Consider the following 21,223-nt stretch of genomic DNA (forward strand, 5'->3'; position numbering starts at 1 on the left):
GATAACACTAAACCCTCATTGTCTATTATAACAACTCAAAATAAATAGATAACAAGGCTTAATAGTACAAATTCAAGTAAACCTATATTTAGTTTAAGTTTGTTTAAGATATAAGGGAGTTTTATGGGATATAGAATTGCAAACCATACCATTTCATTATTATTTATTTAATACCAATATTACTTAACTTCACGATACCCAACACTCGTCATTTCGCAATTAACAAAGGTGACCGGGTCTTTATGACCCAATTGAAGGTAAATTGCTAAATTGAGCAAACAACCAAAAGGGTCCCAACTATCTTAATTATTAGCAAGGTGCTTACGGGTTGAATTTACGATGTGTTAATACCACCCGATGTACGTCGGCGGCAATTAACCTAACCCTAAATTAAATTTACCTGAAGCGGGTTGCTTTTAACCCAAAACTGTCTACGCATTATGTTACAATTACTTACCTCATGGATTATACTAATAAGCAGCTTCGTAACATTTAGGAATATAAAAAAATTGATTCATTTATTTCCTACATTTATCAAGATTGTTTCTTGCGAATAAAGTAAAGCATTAATGCTGATTAATATTTTAAAACAATACGATAATAACTGACTGTATCTATAACGTGAAATATAAAATCATTTGTGGCTATTACTTTAGTATTAAGTATTGGATATCATAAATACATTAAGCTGTGAATTTAGTAAATAAATAAAGTAACTAACATATTTCTAGTTACACAAAATACCTAAAAAATTACTAATGTCCTGTCTCAAGTCAAAAAGAGTTCTAGACACTTATATAATTGTTTTTTACAAATACAAAACTATACAATAGGTCTGATTTTCTTAATTATAAAATTTAGTCAAAACAGTATTTTAGATGGGTGTAGTTTATGATTTAATAGTAGCATGTGTATAACAAACCAATCGTAGAGTGAGGAAATACACGATTTCCATAAAGCTAAGTACGCTACAACCTAGGAACAGCCCCGCCATGCCGCCTACTGAAACTGTAAAAAAAATCATATTAATTACTTTTATTTATCTCAAATCATTTTGAGATTATTTTTTTGACAATTACAACATATTATGTTGATTCCTTAATATGTTCGATAACCACCCGGTAACATTTTATATTACTCAACTTTTACATACTAAAAGACATTCAATGTTTAGTTTTCTTTATTATTGTTATATTTCAATAATTTATTATGCTTCTCAGTTACTTTGGAGTTTTGAGCTGTGCTCATGTTTTAGCGTTAGAGATTTTTAATATCAATATAAGTTAATCACTTACCTAACACGTCAGTGAATCCAAAAATAAGATCTCGTCTGTACCTCATTCTAGGGTAGGTCACTAGTCCCCACTGCAAGTTGGTACCTAGGAACCATGGCTGTATCATCTGCAATCAACGAGAAATATGCAAGATTTTGTAGTCCCTACCGCCCATTCAGCCCGCCCAGTAATCTATGCACATTCCTATACTCTACCGAATTCCGTTTTCAATTTTTTTATGCATTTTTGTTGCAATGAAACTCCGACTATATTGTGAAGTTATCAACAATTTTTTTGGGTAAAAGTGGCCACTTACATTAGACTGTATGACGTAATTGACCTCATCACAATTGGATAAGCAACCACAATTAATTCTTTTGCCGTCCGAAGTAGTCAGCGTATATAATTCATCTGTAAAGAAGAATTAATACAAGGTATCAAGTGTGTATTGTGAAAAATATAATTTGTATCATATTTGATGTCAATAAATTTAAAATAAATAAGTGGTCTGTAAAATAAATAGAATTCGATAGACATGTTAGTTTTAGTATAAGTAGTTACAAGTACCAACTTCAATTAAAAAAGAAACTCTACTTACGTTTCCTCTTTGATAAGCATTTTAAGCCCTCTACGTTGCATGTCCTTTCACTGCCTGCAAAATGAAAATAGCAATATTATGTTTCCACAGTAACGACTATAACATAACTGTTTACTAGGAGTTAGCATTAAATTATGGACATTATACAATAAACAGATTGTGTAATGTCCATTGAATATTTTAGATGATTCCATTATATTCTGTAAATTGCTTCATAATATTTGTATGAAATCACATATAAAGAAGAATTAAGTATTTTCGTTTATATATTATATTTTTGTTTATAAAAGTAATTTGACTCTACCTTTAACAGCTGTGTAAAATCTCTGTGTTTTGTACCCTTACCAGGAGTTTTAACGTTTCGAAAAATATTACTGTTTTGGTATTTGTTTACGTATTTGCCCATACAAATTCTAATCAGCGCCCCTAGCGGATTGTGTCAGAACTAGGAAATCGTATGGGCCAATACGTAAACAAATACCACAACAGTCATATTTGTCGAAACGTAAAATCTCCTGTTAAGGGTACTGATTTAAAAACAGTGGTATTACGAGTAATGAGAGAGGCAGAAACATATCTGTGATCAATCTTCGGGAGGACTCCTCTCTTATAGAGTCATAAATGGCAGTGACATTCAATAACAGGGGATGCATGCTCGCTTCTATTTCATGAAAGACTTATGACTGCTTCCCAAATACAGTGAACTTTTTTATATTATACGAGAAAGAGTTATACCGATAGCCCTATAGAAATGAGGTACGCATTTGCAGTACTTGAGACTAAGTCGAATCCGGCACTCCATACGACACATGTTATACGTGTAGATAGTGTTATGACGTAGATTGTTCTCGTGGAGGTAGCGGCAACGGCGCTGTTGTATGCTCAACCTGGAATACGGTTTCAAAGTTCTGTAATTTGTTTAAATGAAACTGAAATCTGTCTGTATCATAATATCGAACTTATCCCTTTTATTTTTTTTCGAGGGGAAAACCTTCAAAAGGTACCCGACGACGTGGGAGCGACGCCGGGTTATGTGGGATTTTTATCGCACTAAAACCCCCCCGGTGGCCGACCTCAGCGCTTGGTGGAGAACTCCGGGATCTCGGATGGAACACAGCCGGAGTCCTCCAAGCGCGATGCCCCGGACGGGCTCTACCCTGGGCGGAACAGTTTACGCTCCTCCCGCACACCTGGTATTTACGACAGCATGCGACCGCACATGCCACCGTCCTTCCCGGGGTTGCTTGCCGGACGGTTCATGCTCCCACTCTTGGCGCCGACAACCCCGGAAGCCCCCTTTTAGTCGCCTCTTACGACAGGCAGGGGATACCGTAGCCCTATTCTAGTCCCGGAACTTCAGGGACAATCGAACTTCTACCTAGCCTATGGGAATTCAAAGACACCTCACGCGATAAAATCCGTCAAACAGTTTAGGTTGTAGCGAATGGTTAAGAACTATGAAAAATAAAAAAAACCAAAATTAAGCTTTTATTATTAATAAGAGTAGTAAAGGTAATAATATTACTTAGCTGCTTCAGCTGATGTATAAACAGTCATTGCAGTCACATATATTTTCATATAGAAACTCTTAGCTGAGTGTTCATACTTCGTGGAAATATCTGGCACTTCCAAAGGACTGTGAATGTATACCTAAAATATCATTAATATCATCATCAAATCATCATGGCATCAAAATATATCAGCAGTAAGTTTGTTTATAACATAGGAGTAGCAAATGCATGCTGCAGGTAAGTGGCTACTGCCGCCCATGAACATCTATAATCAACCCCAGATAAAATTAGATTCCAACGGCAGGGCGCCCACAGGTGCCTCGAAAAAGTATGTCTCCCTTGCCACACCCTTCAAACCTCAACACAGCAGGGCTTCACTGTTATTAGGCAAAAATAGGTGTGGCCGTGCTACCGCCGCAGTCGAACCACCTACAAAGGGCTCTACCACCTAAAAAGTACCTACTTCTAGAAATAAATCTAATAATAAATCTTACGTTGTAAGAGTCAGATAAATTATACACTGTAGCAAACACCTCGCCGTCTAACGGATGAATGAAGAAAGTATTATTAGAAGACTCCACTACATCCTTTCTATTAGCTTTAATATACCTGTAATAAAAATGGCAATTTCCCATGGATATTTGTATCTAGAAAACTCTACTAGCTAGCTAGCTACTCTAGCTCACTATAAAGCCGATCACATCGAAGTTACGCCCTTATTTTTTAATGTATGCTACAAATTTGATGATATTTTAAAATGTGTGCTATACAAAGCACTTAGTAAATCATTTATAAATATAATACGTTTTACTATAACAAAGCGTATTTCTTAATTCATTCGCTACTTAATTCTATTCAAAGATTTGTTTTGTTTCTTTGAATAATTATATTCAAAGAAACAAAACAAATAGATAAGCAACTTTCGCAAGCAAAGATCAATAGTTAACAACTCAGAATTATTTCCATCATAGCCATGATTCCAAAAATTGACATAACATAACAAATACAATGAACATTACTTACTCTGGAGAGTTATATATCGCAAGTTGTGAATTGATAGCAACGCATAATCCCATTTCAGTAACAGTTGGCATGAGCACTATAGATATACCTGATGCACCAATAGTCAAGGTAGGTTTGAATTCACTAGAGACATTTATAAGAATGTCCAAATAACTCTCAGGTGGAATACCAGTGTAATTTGGCAATAGGTCGAAGTTTCTGTAGGTGGCGTTTGTTAAAGCCTTAATAAATGCTTCCAATTCCTCCTTATTATCGACGTTGGAGTTTCTGGAGACAATGGATCAATAACTAAACAGATGATAAATAAAAGTGCTACAAATAATGATAATAATAATACATTGTGTTGCCTCTTAGATACTAAAATACATTTTCTTACACAGACCTTACTTTTCCCTATTACCATTAAACATTGTATAAAGTTTAATTGTGGTTATTATCTTTAAACCACAATTAAACCTTAACTTTAAGCTGACTTAAATAAAGAATGACCACTGGGTCATTATCTGACCGGTAGTGGTCATTATCTGACCACTGATTCTTTATTTGCTTTTCTTTTGTCTAATTGTACTATGTGAGCCACTCTCGCCTCTTTCACCAAACCAACCTGATATTTACACTTTCTTTCTTTCTTTTTTCAATCAGCATGATACCTAAATTTTCTAAAAGATATTAAGTAATTTTAACACTTACCTAACAATCACATCTACTTTTTCCTGATCAAATTTCTGTTCAGTGCATATAGTGACGCCAGGGAACGTAGTATTCCAGGCGAACATGTCGCGGTCCATGGAGATCACGATGGGCGAGGATTGATAACGCATCCAGGTGGTCCAGGATAAATAGACTGCACCGATCAATGAGGATATCACGATCACTAACCAGATGAGGCTGAAATTTAATTGTTATTTTAAAAATGCATCATGCCTGATTTGTGATTTCGCTGGGATTTATTAATACGACATATTTCAATCTTTGGATCAGAAGAATAGCTTTAAGTGTTACTTTAATTGTAATATTATAATTATGCAAGATTCTGGACTTTTTTCGAGTCAGAGTCCTTACATTAAAAGAAAACAACTTAGCATAGTCTCACTTAATGGCTGGAAAAAAGCAGCAAAAATAACATACACTTCAAAGTAATGTCTCCTTGACGCAACAAGATGGTTGAGACCATGTATCGAAGAAGTTTCCAAAAATAGGATAAAATAACGTGTCGCCTTCTCTTTGACTAAATCAAAAAATGTTTTCTCTCTTGGTATTGAGTTAGTGTATTGAGACATTTTACGTCTTTTAGAAAGTTCCTCTCTAATGATCCGTGATTGGTAAGAAATCATTCTGAAAAAAATAGAAACGATTTGGAATAGATAATTAATAGGCAGGAAAATAAAAAGAAGACATGAACACATAAACGATACAATGATGTAAATATTGTATAAATACCAGTAAGAAAGTTAAACTTTACAAAGTAACTAACCTGATTTTGGAGATAATAACAAAGGTCTAAGAGATCGTAAAGCATCCGAACTATTGAAACGTAAGGCTAAGACTATTGAAACAGTTAGACTATTTAACGTGAGTAAACTGAAACTAGCTTTGAATTATGAAGCAAAAAACATATTTGCTATAAAGAACACAATCTATTATAAGACATGTAAAACGTACTAAACCTCGTAATGAAATGAATATCACGAAAATATGACAGGTTTTAAAGCATGACATTGTTACGAGGTTATTATACTCAATTATAGTATATTATCAACAAACAAATCAGTAACAGTTCCAGTTTAATATTTCATAAATCCACAAGTGATTTCAATCTTTCTATTGAAGCCTTTTTGTTTTAATTTACCTTAAAAATTAAATATCGGTTAGTTGTAATTCTGATGAAAATGCCGTCATTGGCAAAATAATTACCTACTTTCACTAATTATCTCAAAATATTAAGCCATCATTGGCTTCTAAGATTCTTACATTCTTACATTTATCAAACTATTTAGGTACGTTTTCGAGTCATATTGATCTTTTTGTTATTATTAATTTACATTCTTAATCTTTAGTAGTATTGCAAAAAAGTCTATATTGAGTATAATATATGCTACTAGAACGTTTTTATATGCCAAAACAATTACGAGCGTGTCAATATTAATGAGGTCCACTTCACTGTCTGATATACATCGTTCGTGAGCATTTTATTATCGCGGACGTAATAATCGTGATTTGTATAATAGTTTTTGTACCAAATTATTATAATGTTCAATAACACTCAAATTATGAATTTATGGAATAAGATATCATTCATAGTCATGATTGTGTTGAGGTTGCCACACTGGACTATCAAGATCACCTAGATACACGAAAACATAATTATTTTTCTTTAAATAATATTACTGCTCAAATGCTAGATATATCAAGTATCTGCCTATATCTAAAACAGGTGCAAGGGGTGCAATGGACTTAAATCACTCACAAACGTTTACAAGTTCAAACAAAAAATATTGAAAAATATTTTTAGAAAGCAAAATTAATTGCACTTATGACAACAAACATCAAACTCTTTCGGCTTCGCGCCATCAGAATATTATTTAAAACCACAAAGTTATTTCGATAGAAGGTTTTACAAAACTGTTCTTTATAAGTCAAAAAATAAGGATGTTACAGTGGTAATCTATAGTTGTGTTCGGTAGTAGAAAAATTGTTTGCTGTCAGCACTTTGACGGTCGCTGGACAGAATTTTCGGGCTATTTCATAGTTCTTTAAACATGTATAAACGTCTGAACGAGAAGATGAATGATCGCCTTCTAAATCGATTTTGGTACGTGGTACCGAACGCTTAACATCACTAATATATTAGGCACTATTTATATGACTATGCGTTTTGATGTAGTATAAAGTAAGAAGTTTGTGAAAAGGATAAACAACTAATTAAAAGGTAAACAATAGTTATTTAAGGGAATTGTAATTATGTTAATTAATTCATCAGGTTTTTCATTGGATCATTTAGATATCCTTGTTAAACTATTATAAAAAAGTTTTGATATTCGGAAATTAAGCAACGTTAAGGTTTTTTAATCGTTTACCTTCCTTATACTTTTTTATCTGTACGTTATAAATGTTACTCGTACAATATACCAGCATCTTTGACTATGATAACAACATCGAAATTTATACTATTTTCCTTATTTGTTTTTAAATGTACAAACGCATCAAAAACCGGCTTCTTTTCAAAACAAATTGAATTCCATTACAAATTCAATTTAACGAACAAATACCGGAAAGCAGTACAAATAGCCGCAAAAATAAAAGTTCACAAAAAATATATCACGCGAGAGGTAAACAAGTTGAAACCTTACCTACGAAGCCGCTTCAGAGTCTAATAATTTCCCAAGTGTCATGTCGCCGAGAAATAAATGAAGTGTAGAAAATAAATTTCATTTAAAAATCACGGCGGACCATTATTTTCCCCAGCTTCCCCTAATTAATTTCTTGTCACCGTCTGGATCGGCGTTGTGCCCGTGACAGCGCTTCGGACAGAGACAACCATATTTAAATTGTGTATGCAAAACAAGGACAGATACTAAAAGGTGAGTGCGCTTCATTACCATCTTTCAGTAGTTAGGAAGCAAGATACGAAGTTTACTCTGGTTGAGTTCTGCTCGCCTAGTACTTTTTATTAATGACCGTAAGTAATAAAATAATGGTTTACAGTTTGTTTATTATATATTTTATTGTTACATTTATAAACAATTTTTATATTCAGATAATTATGGAATTCAGCCACAGATTAGGTAATAAGTTCTTTGGGATAAGATAGGGATATCTAAAAACATCCTTTATGTCTGGCGATTTCTAGAATATAGAATATTGTAAAGTACAACAGGAAATTATAACAAAGTACGTACTAAAAAGTTTCAATTATCTTATACTTTAACAGTGAAGGAAAATGTCATGAGGAAACCTATGTTACATGAGAGATCTCTACAAAATAATCTCAAAGGTGTCTGACGTCTACCAGTCCACACTTAGCTTGGGACTATAGCCCCAATCATTCTGATGAAAAATCTTTGTTTAGCAATGGATCAATAATAAGCTAATGATAATAATAAAGACCCAAATATCGAAGGATCTTGTAAGAAAGTGCGATCGTAAATTGGTACAAAACACATCATTACAATAATTTAATATTCGAATCTCATTATTAAATCACCTCCGTTTGCTCAAACGCCATAAGTGAATGGAGTTTCGGGAACGAAGGCACACGAGGTACATAATTAAACAAGCTTAATTTTCTTGTACGACTTATATTCGAGATGTTCCGAGAATATTTACAGAAAGTAACGGGTAAATATTGCGAGCGGGAACGCAGAGGTGGAAATCTTTTAAAGTTCACTAAGTAAGGAGAAGGCTTTCCATTTTTAATCTTAACTGTATTTGCAACCTTTTGGTTGCTATTTGTGATGTTGTAAGCAAATAACACAATACAATACAACAAACAAAACATAACAAATGAATTATATCCATAACCCTTGAAATATTCACAATGTTGGGCCATTGACCTCCGCAGTCGGGTCTTTATTACCCGACCGTAATGTTTTTCAAGTGTTGTCCTAAGAAGCATTTCAACTTAGTTTCTATCAGGACAAACGTATCAATGGAAGACCTAAAGCATCAAAATTCTATTAGAAGATCATTACGATTACCTAACTAAATGCTATCTTTGCCACTTCTTAAAAGGATGAAATTAGATGCATGATGACCTTTACTTAAGCTTTGGTACTCAACACGGGACTTTTACACACACACACGACACGTGGGACTTTTACCGTACTAAAATACGGTAAAAGTCCCACATAACCCGGCGTCGCTCCCACGGCGATGTTTGCCTTTTGAAGGTTTCCCCCGTCAAAAAAAGGACAGGAGTCATATTATATACATTTAATTTTAAAATCCGTCTCCACACCAGCACAGCATCGACACCGCCACTTAATTTGAATATCCAGCACAACTGGAGTGTTTAATAAAACATCCAGTTTGATTTACATCTTCAAATCCGTACCTTTTGCGCTTGTTTAGTGTAAACACGCTTTACAATGTTGCCAAGTTCTTTTACGTTTTGCTCCCGTTTCTGTATTTGAGTTCGGGGTTTATACATTAAACGAACTTGTATTCGTTTACAATTAATTGTTTATCATCATCATTAATTTTAGAGAGTTAAGGCCAAAGTCTACTATAATTTCTTATCCATAAACGAATCGCCTTGCGAAGTATTATTGCGGATTGATACTTCTCGATCCGCCAAAGCCCGTGAGAGATCCTGGAGTTCTCCATGTAGCAATGAAGCAGGTCGCCGAAGAGATTAGAAAGGTAATACTTCCATATGTTTCCTTCCCACGACTCCCCACTAAAAATGTTAAATATGTCTGTAAATATTTTAACCAAAGTACCTATTCTATTTCATATGAAAGTCGAAATGAGGTGTGCGAAAAAAATAAATTTAAATTAGGTACTGTTAACGTACAGCCTACTTAGGTTGTACTAAAAATATTATTGGAAATGAAATCATTATACAACGCTTTTTTGCGAAGACTAATTCGGATCGCTTCTTATCCTTAGGTATGTTGCCACTTAATTTGCTTATAAAAATGAGCATATTAAATAACATAGGTCTATAATAACACATAATACACGTTAAGTTTCTGTTTAAGGAAAATCACACATAAAATATAGTTTGAACTTACTTGAGCACTGTTTACCTCCTCGTGTAGTTACAGAAATCATTTCGTAGTGGTTACATGTGTATTTTGTCTTCGTGTTAAACATTTTTGAAATTAAGTGTCAGATATATATGTAAGTTTATATTAAATTTTACAATTTTAGCTAACCACTTTGACCATAATTCATAACTAACCGCAATCAACAATACAATATTGTCAAATGTAATTTTATTAGGAAGGAAACATTTTTCTTAATTATTTCATTAATTGCTAATTAACATTAAAATTAACCAAATGCGCCAATAATTTAAATGGTAATGACTGTGGTGTTCATAATTTATATTTCGCATATACCGAATATCTATAAGCAAGCTTATAAGATAGTCAGTGGTTTTACATAAATACGGCATATAAGATAATTAGCGCTTTTTTTCCTTAAAAGCCGTTTGTTGTTGGATATGACCATATTGACCATATTAATATACTTATGATATTATGAGAATAATAAAGTGTGTGCACGGAGTTACATATTATTATGTGCACATACAGAATGGAATAGAGTTCGTTATTGAATTATTAATTAAATAATATTGTCCACGGTTCGGTGCACGGACGTTCTTGCCACGGACGTGCAAGATGTGGAATGAACTTCCTCCTGAGGTATTCCCGGAGGCATTGGGCATCTTCAAAAAAGGTGCAAAAAGAGCTCTCCTTCAAAGCCGACGATGCATTGGCAACTCTGGTGTTGCAAATGTCCATAGGCGACGCTGACTACTTTCCATCAGGTAGCACGTCTGCTTTATCGTTAGGCTTAAATATAAAAAAATATCAAACCAAACTATATTATGGGTTTGAGCTTAATAACCCAAACCCACATTTTAATGATACAACAATGTTATGACCTTAACAAATAGCTTTTAAGTTCTTTATAAGTCCATTGCACAAAATCCTAATATCATTAAATTCCCCTACAATAAAACCAACTCCAATACATTCGCACCCAGTTACAGCGAAATAGCACCTTTTACTCCCAATATACACTATTGGGGATAAGCTTACGAGGAACATACGAGACATAGAAGCAATACAAGGAAAAGCAATAAATGCAAGTAAATCGCCCACCGTGAGGTAACACCTCCTAATAAAAATTCCTTCAAATCAATACGCCTTTTTACGCTTTTTGTATTGTATTTTATTTTGTTATTCGCCTCCGCTCGTGTTAAAGGGACAATTCTGGGATCTAGCGTCTGTAGGGATTGAGGTGTTTTGGTCCGTTGACTAAATTTAAACAAATACTAAGATTTATATATCCTTAATATAAACAGTGTAGTAGGTGCCATGGACACACACTACTAAACAGACACTTACAACTAGACAAAAATATTTAGATGTATGTCTAGCCGAAAATCGAACCCAAGACTCTTCTTGTTAGACTGGAATGGTAACCGCTCGGCCAAGTGCGTCATCAAGTAATAAATGAAATAAATTTCATAATATTAAGATATTCTTGTGAGTATATGAGTCATAACATACTTTGATATGATACTAGGACAGGAAAACAAAACAAGGAAAATAATTTATATTCCTTTTTTTATCTTACATATAAATAGCTATTACTTAACAAACATAATTATTATGTAACTGCATAAATACTTTTCGCATAGGTTTACAATTTACAAAAAAAAACGTTACACTTACTTTGAATTAAAATTCTGAATAACAGTAAGCTTTTTACATTTTTAGGATAACATCTTATTATTATTAACCCTAAGTTGAAACTCAGGAATCTAGACTTAATGACAGATGTCATAGATATAAAAATAAATAAATAGATTCGTTTTTGTACAATGTTAATATTGCATTAAAAATTGAAGTAATAAATACATATAATATAATATTAAAACAAAACAGTACATTTGACGTAGTTTCACTGAAAATAGACCTCGTAATCTAATTACTTAAAAAATCTAAAACACGATCCATTCCTCAAAGGATCAAAACTGCTAGAGCACAGTACAGAAGCAACAGTAAATAGAATACACGTTGAATTCCGTGTTCCATCGGATTTGCATGTGGACGGCTGTGTGCGCACCATGGCTGTGTGTGTGCCGATTGACATACAGAGTTAAATGCCAGGGTCTCGTTTGAGCGTTTAGCAGTATTTATTGGCACGTACAGGGATACGCAAAAATTCCAATAAGAGCCCGGGGAAGGAATTCGAATTGAAAAGAATAATGTTTAATTTGTTCAATGAGAACCGGCGACGTGATTTATTTATATAGGTACGTATGTAGATCGGTGTGACGTCGTTAGTTCGGTAATAAAATGTTCGGAATTTAATTGGAGCAGGCGTACGAGTATTCAGTAGATTACAGGCTAAAAATAATCATAATAATGTAGTAAATGAATTTATTTGCAGTGTATGTGAACATATCGCTAGTAATTCTCCTACAAATACCAAATAACGCCGCTATAATACTAACTACGATTATCTTCCGTGCTTTGGTGGGCATGTTAAGCCGTCAGTTCCAGTGGTCATCATAGGATAGCAGTAGTTATTTTTGGGCCTTATGGGCGGTTTGGAAACATTTGATACGTATTGACCATTAACGTGCCCACTTTACCAAACTGCATTGGAGCGTCATAAAGAAGTTCGCTGTAGGCCTTCCCCAGATGTGAAAAGACACCCATTCCCAGCAGTGGGATATAATAGAGCTGCAACCAACTTTATCTATCACAAACATTTCGCATCTTCCCAAAAGTTTATTAAAGAAAACGTTTCGTTATAAAATTTGAGAAATACAATTTTTAACATTTTTTTATTTATTCAGAGGAACTACAAAACAATAAAAAAAGCAATTAAACAATATGTAAACTAAAGCTCCTAAGATTAACACAAGAAAACATATAAATAAAATAAATGAGCCAAATCGCTGCCCCGAGGAAGTGTACCCAAGATACTAGCAGCATTACCTCGCTGAATTGACAGACTAATTTGCTGGCCGAGGTAAGCTCCAACTCTTGGGTCACCGGAGGCCTCAATCAGGCGCGAAGATTGTTACAATTTTTAACCGAATTCATTATTACAGCATGAAGACTATCATCATTTTGGTTCTGGTGGCTGCAGCACAGGCGGCCGTTTTGGACGTCGAGCCAGCTAGAAAAACCTTCTTACGTCCAACTAGGATCATCGAGCTTGAAGCCTTCACCCCGGATAGAATCACCTTAAGATGGATTCCCGTTAAGATTTCTAAGGAACCAACTGTGGGATATAAGGTTTGTTCTCTACGATCAAAAATATGTTTTTATGTTATGTATCCTCTGATTTTGCAATGCTATGTGCGTACTAGAAATTAATTGCCACTTACTAAACGGTGAAGGAAAACATCGTGAGGAAACCTGCATGAGAGATATATATAAATAATATCTCTAATGTATGTGAAGTCTACCAATACGCACTTGGTCAGCGCGGTGGACTATGGCGTAATCCTTCTCATTATGACAGGAGACCCGTGTCCAGCAGTGGGACAGTAATAGGGTGACGATGATGATGCTGATGATGATGTAATTAAAAACAAACTAACATATGAAAACAGTGATAACTTAGTGGTTTCAAAGTCGGCAAGTAAATTGGACCTTTCGGATTCAAATCCAAGATGTCAACCTGAGGTTTTTCAAAGTTATTAGAAATTAACTATCATTTGATTTTATGATGGAGGAAAATGTCATACCTATCTGCCTAAGAATGACAATGTTAGGCGGTACTGTGTTTTGGATTGAATGGTAAGAGAAGCGACATTACAATTATCAGGTTACAACTTAGTCCTCAGAGATCGAGTAACACTTCACTGGCCAATCTGGTGGGACTCTTATCCTATCTGCGATTGACTAGAGATGTCCATTTATTAGGTGGATAGTGTATTCCTTTGTTGCTTATATAACAAAACGTTGCCTTTTTGTATGAACATAATGTCTCTATTTTCTAATTGATTATTCTTTGTTGTTGAATATAAGTCATGATAACTATAAATCAATATTATTTTCAGGTAAAGCTGCGGATGTTTGAGGGTCCAAAAGTAACTAAATACATATCTGCTAATGGAACGGAAGTCGAAGATATCCAAGTTCCTACGGTAATAGTGATTAAATTTTAATTTAAAACAATATATAATTTCGGTATATTTGACAGTAGTCGTTAACAGCAGTGATAGCCTAATGGTTAAGAAACGTCTGATTATTCAAAAATTATGTGCGTATTAGAAATTAATTATCACTTGCTAAACGGTGAAGGAAAAGGGTCAGGTTCAGGTATTTTTTACCTACAATAGGCACCAGTCTCTCACTACGTAAGGTTTAAGATATTCATATGTTGTAATCATGCAATTGAACATAAGACCTTTTTGTGAGAGAAATAAACTATTTTCATTTCATTTCATTTCATTGTAATTCAATCACAAGGAGCCCTTTGGTAGCAGCACTACCAAACTTGTTTTTACCTTATCCTCAGCTGTGTCCCTGTGTTTTAGCAGGAATTATTTACCAATAGACCAAAATTAATTCACACAAATAACACAAGCGACAGTCAGATCATTTCATAGTAATCTTGTTCATATTATTGTTTTAATTCGAAGGATAGGATAAATGTCTTCATAATGACACTTTATTTTATTTCTTTTTCTTTTTTAATGACATGATATTAAATTTAGTTAGTTAGTGGGATAGCGCGAGGACCCAAAATGAGTCTTGGCCTCCGACAATAAGAGCCTCCATTTCGGTCTGTCCTGCGCCGTCTCCCGCCAATAAATAAATAAATTAAATTTAAATAAATAATTTAATAATTTAATTTAATAAATAATTTAAATTTGCCTTTTAATATTCCAGCTTAGTGACATATCGCTGGACTCGCCGCATAAACTGTATGAGTACATGATAACAGGAGTCAACAATACACGGTTGACGATAAATGGTGTGAAGAGAGAAACTCCTTACATGCTGAATGTGTTGCCGTACAGTGAGCAAGGAGACGGGCCGCTTTCGCCACCGCTGAGTATCCAAATTCGTAGCGATGATCAAGTATCATTTTCTACTCAGACCAATGTAGTACTTATTAACAGACTCGGATAATAAAAGCCAGGAAAGAAAACGTATGTACGTTATGTTATTACCTAATGTAACTACCCAAAGTTGATTTAAATTTACAAAATGTGCAATCATTACGTTTAGTATTTTCCATTTTTAACCGACTTCGAAAAAGGAGGAGGTTACTCAATTCGACCGTATATATATATATTTTTTTTTTTTTTATGTTTGTTCGGCGATTTTTTCGCGATGCCGCGACCGATCGATATGATTCATACACCATTATATGCGGCTAGTTTCACAGGGGGTCCCATTTCGAGGAAATTTGAAAATTTCCGCCAGTTTTCCCGGAAAATTGGAAAAACCCGATTTCATATAAACTTGAATAAGTCGAGTATTTCTTAACCAATTTTAATTTTCTTTTTTTCATATGAAAGAGAGTTTCGTCGCGGTACTTTCCTACCTTAACATTAGTATGCTCTGATGATTAGAATTTAAGTTATGGGGTGGAACTCATCATCACTACCCCTGCTTTTTACATATTTTATGACAACTTACCTTCTGCCCACTCAATTCTCATGAAACCTAAAATGAACATTGAGTATCAAGGTTAACATGATATGATGCCTCAACCATACAAGTTAGGCATGTGGAACTTATGGATATTTAATAAAATCGATAAGTTGAGATATATGATGGAAAATTTGACCTTCTACTCTTCAACTCTGATAATGCAGAGGTGCCTCCTGCCTCAACCATACAAGTTAGCCATTTGATGCTTATGAATATTCAATAAGGTTGATAGGTAGAGATATATGATGGAAAATTTGACCTTCTACTCTTCAACTCTGATAATGCAGAAGTGCCTCCTGCCTCAATCATACAAGTTAGGCATTTGGAGCTTACGAATATATGATGAGGTCTTTGAGTAGAGACATATAATGGAAGATATGATCTTCAATTCTTCAATCCTGATGATGCAGACGTGCCTCCCATGTAAAGTAGGTATTCAGACCTTACCTTCATTCATGATCACGTTTTTGCAATTTTATATTGTATTAATATAAATGTTAGTATGTCATCACTAAAAAGGGTGAAAAAAAAATTTTAACAAAAAAATAAAACCGACTTCTATGTCACTACAAAGTAAAAAATAATTGAAGTAAATGTTGGTTTAGTACATATTTCTGAAGTCGGCGCTCATATTGGACACGCTGTTTACGCTGTTATCAAACTAAATATATTGAGCGCCGACTTCAGAAATATGTACTAAACCAACATTTACTTCAATTATTTTTTACTTTGTAGTGACATAGAAGTCGGTTTTATTTTTTTGTTAAAATTTTTTTTTTGAATTAATATTAGTAGTCGTGAAACTCTTGATGTTATAGTTTTTGATACATTTTTAATAAAATAAATTTAGTATTCTAGTGGGTACCTAAGTCAAAATAGAGAGAAAACATGAATGGTTAATGATTAGTATCTATTTTGTATGTAAAGAAAATAATTTCACAATTAAAGTTCATCATAAGTAGATTAAAATATATTATGTATGTCTGTGTTTTTGTCTTCTCTTGTTTCATTGCCACACACAATACAGGATTCCTAACTATTTAAAAACATTTATTATTATTATCAAAATGTCAAATTTTTAAAATGACACAAAAAGGTATAATGAATATATTCCAACCGAGGTATCACCACCACATCTATCGTAAAACCAAAATTGTCTAGCGTAAAGCAGTACTTGAGGTTCGGTGGAAGGGAGTGGACAACAGCAGACTTACGTATTTAAGTCCTCGAGAGTGGCAACTCATCTGTGATCGGCGCCAGGTAGAATTCCTTTTCTGTGCGAATTTATTTAAGACATTTATAGTCGGTACCTATCATTTACCAGATGGACAGCCTGCTTCTTTGCTACCTATTTCTATTTTTTAAAAATTACTTTATTGTATTATTATTACTCGTATCTATATTCAACAAATAAAATACAAATAAAATAATAAAATAAAATAAAATACAAAAGTATTCAGTCTGGGAGTCCGCAACAAAACCGCTACATAGGCAAGACAAACAAAAAGTGTGTCAACGTAACAAGTGAACTACTATGAAAGTGTACAAAAAACAGAAGTGTAAGCTACTGGATTCCGCGGATTACACGGATCCGGAATAATCCGGATAACACGGTCAACGGATAGTTTGGAGTGACACATGCCACCTGGTATTAGTGCGACAGTGGTTTTGACGAGGAGTTAACTTGTCTGATGCATACTCATACGAAACTTGCTATATAATTATTCAAAAAATGTAGTTTATTCTACTTCAAAGTATTTAATAACTGTGAATGTAAATATTACTATCCTAATCATAAAAAATAGACAAGATATACATTTTGATGATTATCAGATAAAATATTGCTTTTAATGTAGTTCACCACTCCCTCACCTCACCACGTTAGGCCTAATTTACAGGCACATAGACTTTGGTGAAAATGCTTTTCTTTAGCAAAGTAAGTAGTAAATTTGCAATACTTTGAAGTAGTTTTATAAAAAAATTCGACTGCGTTCTAATTTCATTGATGCAATAAGAGCGTACTGCAGGGTTTTAACTTAATCCTAAACATAAGTGGAACATCTGTGATCAACTGTGTATAGAAATACTGTACTACTAGCTGACCCGGCAAACGTTGTGTTGCCATATAAATAAAAAAAATGTTAATGTTTACAACCCTTATCACTTACGGGTTTGAAAAATAGACAGAATATTTGAATCCAATGTGAAACATTCCAAAATCAACAACTATTTACGAATTAAAAATTAATTAAAAAAATATTTTCCCACGGACTAAATTGTGAATCTAAACCCTTTGAACACACACAACAAATTTCATCAAATCAGTCCAATCGTTTAGGAAGAGTTTAGTGACATAAACACGCACATAAGAAATATATATATATAAAGATTTAGAGTTGACTATACCGACATATCCGTAAGCAGCACTAACCACATAACATCAGATAGACTATATTTTCAACTGCTACTCGAGTACATAAAAAAAAACGCTTTCTACACTCACAGCCCCACACTAGGATTTCCTGTATCGTGGGTGCTATGGACACACACAATGACAAATACACAAACACCCAGACCCAGAAACAGAAGTCTAAATTCATCATTTAGAAATCTGTCTGGCCGGGAATCGAACCCGGGACCCTCTGCGCGTCGGACCGGCATGGTGACCGCTCCGCCACGCGGGTCGTCAATAAAAAAAAAAAGCCCTTAGCTCAAGAGCACATAAAAATTACCACATACAACGAAAATGAATACCACTAATAAACCCGTCTATCAATAGACAATCAGGTGCTATATACCCAGTCGGGTACGAGGGGAATTATCTGATCATCTCGCCCAGATGCCAGTAAAAAGTAAGTGAACTGCGCTCACCTCAGCGAAAATGCAATTAGATTCGTCTCGGGAGACTGACGCGATCCGCATTCGTTGGCTAGGAGCCTGTCATGTAATGTTGTAACATTTAAGACGCCAGATTTTTGTTTCTTTGCAACGTAGAGAATTTCTGTGATTCATGTAAGTACAAAATTGGATTATATCATCCTTTTCTTTGTTTAAAGTGCCTGCATGCAGAGACGTGGCCGTTATTCCAATTATAGCTATATATTGTAAAAATCTTGAACGGAAAGACTATATCACGAACGCAAATTGTCTGTCTAACCTAGGGCACTCTTTAATACAATTAAGTTTTCTTAAATACTATGGCAGATTCTGGTATATATAAAACAACATATAAAGTAACATAATACATTTTAGTGTTATGTTCAGTTTTCTACACCCGCAAATCTTAAAATTTGCTTCCCCTTTCACAAAATGCTTAAAAGTAGTCGCTACGTTATTTAAAATTCATATTTTTTCTCTTAACCATTTCCTGACTTATTAATGTGATCTCATGACAAAAGAACGTATTTAACACTACCATAATACTAAATATTGCTGGTACGAGTATCAATCTAAACAACAATGAATTTGTCACCAGCGCCCAGACTAGGCCGACCCCGCGCCTGATTTACATATAAATTGTAGCTAACTCACGTGGTCCTTGCTGTAACTGCTGTAACCGCTCGCCCCACGCTTCGGAAAAACGGAATTTCAAATGTATTTAAACTAAATTAATGTATTTTTAATGAGGGCGGATATTTCTGTCTTATGCTCGGAATTGGCTTTTGAATTGAGATTGGAATGTGTTACAATTTGAATTGTGATATTACAGTGTAATGTTATATTTATAGAGATAATTGGTTGCAACCCTTACCCATTTTTGGGCCTAGTCATTGGAGGTGCGGTCTAGGAATAACTCCACCAAACTGATACAGCATGGCAAGCATATTTCATTTCATTTCACTGCTAGCTATAACTAGAAAGGCCTGAAATTTTGAGATGTACATTTAAAATGATAGTAAAGTGTTGTTGTATGTTTTTTTTTTTTAATTTTATGTTGTTTTTTTGTCTCTTTTTGTTATTTAATTCGTGTTGCAATAATCCAAATAAAATGTTTTCATACTTTCTAATGTATACCAATGTACTTGACTAACTTAGATTCATTGTAAAAAGAGACCCATCCTCGGTACTGAGAGACTCATTGCAAAAAGAGGCCCATTCTTAGTACTGAGAGAGTAATAATGATGAACCATAACACGTTATAAGTATCACAAGAAGTATAGAATTGCAAAACAAATTGAACGAAAACTAAGGTAGCTTTCGTTCAATTCATTTCAAAAACTGAAAAGAAAAGAACCCATCGCAATCATTCAGCCAAATTCCATCATCCATCACATTCATTCATACAATAACATGTCACAGAAAGCACTTGGAGAGAAATATATCCGGGAGTTAGTGGACAGTGTGATTCAATTTGCGAAATTAGATTTGCTGCCAAGTTACCTGCGTCCGCCCCTCTCATCATGTCTTGTCATACGTTGGAGTGGATCGCAAATTTTGGCGCCAATGTTGGACAAATATAAGTAAAATATTTATTACGTATATAAGATTCACGCAATTTCTTTAATAAAAAATAACCTATTGAAAGAAATTTCTCACTCTCAAAGTAGATCCTAAGTTTGTCTCGACCTTTTATCTCGTCTCGTCTTTATACACAAACAAATTGTATAATAAATATTACGTTGTAAAGATTTGGAAAATAAAAAACTAAGGAATAATTATTTCTTCGAACTGAATATAAAATTAAATATATAATGGTTTAAATTTTTTTATGCAGTTAATACAAAGTCATAATGATTTTTTGCACTTTTAGATACAAATTGTTAGCGAATTGTAATGTAGGTAAAAGTTATGATCTAACTTAAGAGGTATCTCACGTCATAATATCATATGAAATAATGTTGGCCAAGCGTTTGCTCCAATAAAAACGAGAGGGTCTAAATTAGATTGCCACAAGTAGGGTCAGACGACAACGCCGTGAAATGGACAATGGTGGACGCAAGATATGAAATTATTTCTGCCCTGCTGGTTATCAAACTAAAAATAATATTATTTGTACAAAGTAAGATATTTGGAAATTATTTTGAGGAGAGTACTTCTCTCCTCCTATACTATATCCTATAACTATATCTGAAATGTCGTAAAAATCTTCATGATTCATGTTTAAAAGCAGTATTCAAGTTTAATTGTTTTATTATTTATATACAATAAAATTAATTAAAAAAAAAAGTGTGTGTGTGTGTCAGCTACGACGCACGATTGGAGTTTACTCCTTACGAACGATAATTATGATATGTATATATCGAATAGAAAAAAGGGTAAATGAACGCATCTGCTAAAATGATAAGAGAAACAAACATATATCTGTAATTATTCGGATTATTTATATTACTTCAATAATGCGTATTACATAAAGTATGTTACAAAATAATATAAATAATAATAATAATTGTGTTCAATTTATACAAATCCAATTTTAGGATGATTGATTTCTTTCACTTTGAATTATAATATCAT

The 21,223-nt window shown here is 33.9% G+C and overlaps 2 protein-coding genes across 3 annotated transcripts; one reads left to right on the forward strand and one right to left on the reverse strand.

The window, feature by feature from the left end:
• Positions 1-846: 846 nt before the first annotated feature.
• Positions 847-5,740, reverse strand: ppk9 (pickpocket 9). Its single transcript, XM_073083708.1, has 10 exons — positions 5,535-5,740; positions 5,097-5,294; positions 4,407-4,673; positions 3,878-3,992; positions 3,398-3,522; positions 2,608-2,759; positions 1,873-1,926; positions 1,591-1,685; positions 1,296-1,401; positions 847-1,008 (listed from the first exon to the last, which is right to left on the reverse strand). The coding sequence occupies exons 1-10, from the start codon at positions 5,738-5,740 to the stop codon at positions 890-892; spliced, it is 1,437 nt and encodes a 478-aa protein (XP_072939809.1). The 3' UTR covers positions 847-889.
• A 4,390-nt stretch (positions 5,741-10,130) lies between these two features.
• LOC140750351 (uncharacterized) lies at positions 10,131-16,749 on the forward strand. 2 transcript variants are annotated; one of them, XM_073083823.1, is made up of 5 exons: positions 12,242-12,399; positions 13,207-13,393; positions 14,164-14,250; positions 14,999-15,349; positions 16,545-16,749. In XM_073083823.1, the coding sequence occupies exons 1-4, from the start codon at positions 12,368-12,370 to the stop codon at positions 15,239-15,241; spliced, it is 549 nt and encodes a 182-aa protein (XP_072939924.1). In that variant the 5' UTR covers positions 12,242-12,367; the 3' UTR covers positions 15,242-15,349; positions 16,545-16,749. The 2 variants fall into 2 exon arrangements, with proteins under 2 accessions (XP_072939925.1, XP_072939924.1); XM_073083824.1 differs by lacking the exons at positions 12,242-12,399; positions 16,545-16,749 and adding an exon at positions 10,131-10,250 and having other exon boundaries at positions 14,999-15,264.
• Positions 16,750-21,223: the final 4,474 nt, after the last annotated feature.

Source organism: Epargyreus clarus, unplaced genomic scaffold, assembly GCF_041222505.1.
Source record: "Epargyreus clarus isolate Ecla_fem2 unplaced genomic scaffold, WU_Ecla_fem_2.2 ptg000019l, whole genome shotgun sequence".
NCBI lineage: Eukaryota > Metazoa > Arthropoda > Insecta > Lepidoptera > Hesperiidae > Epargyreus > Epargyreus clarus.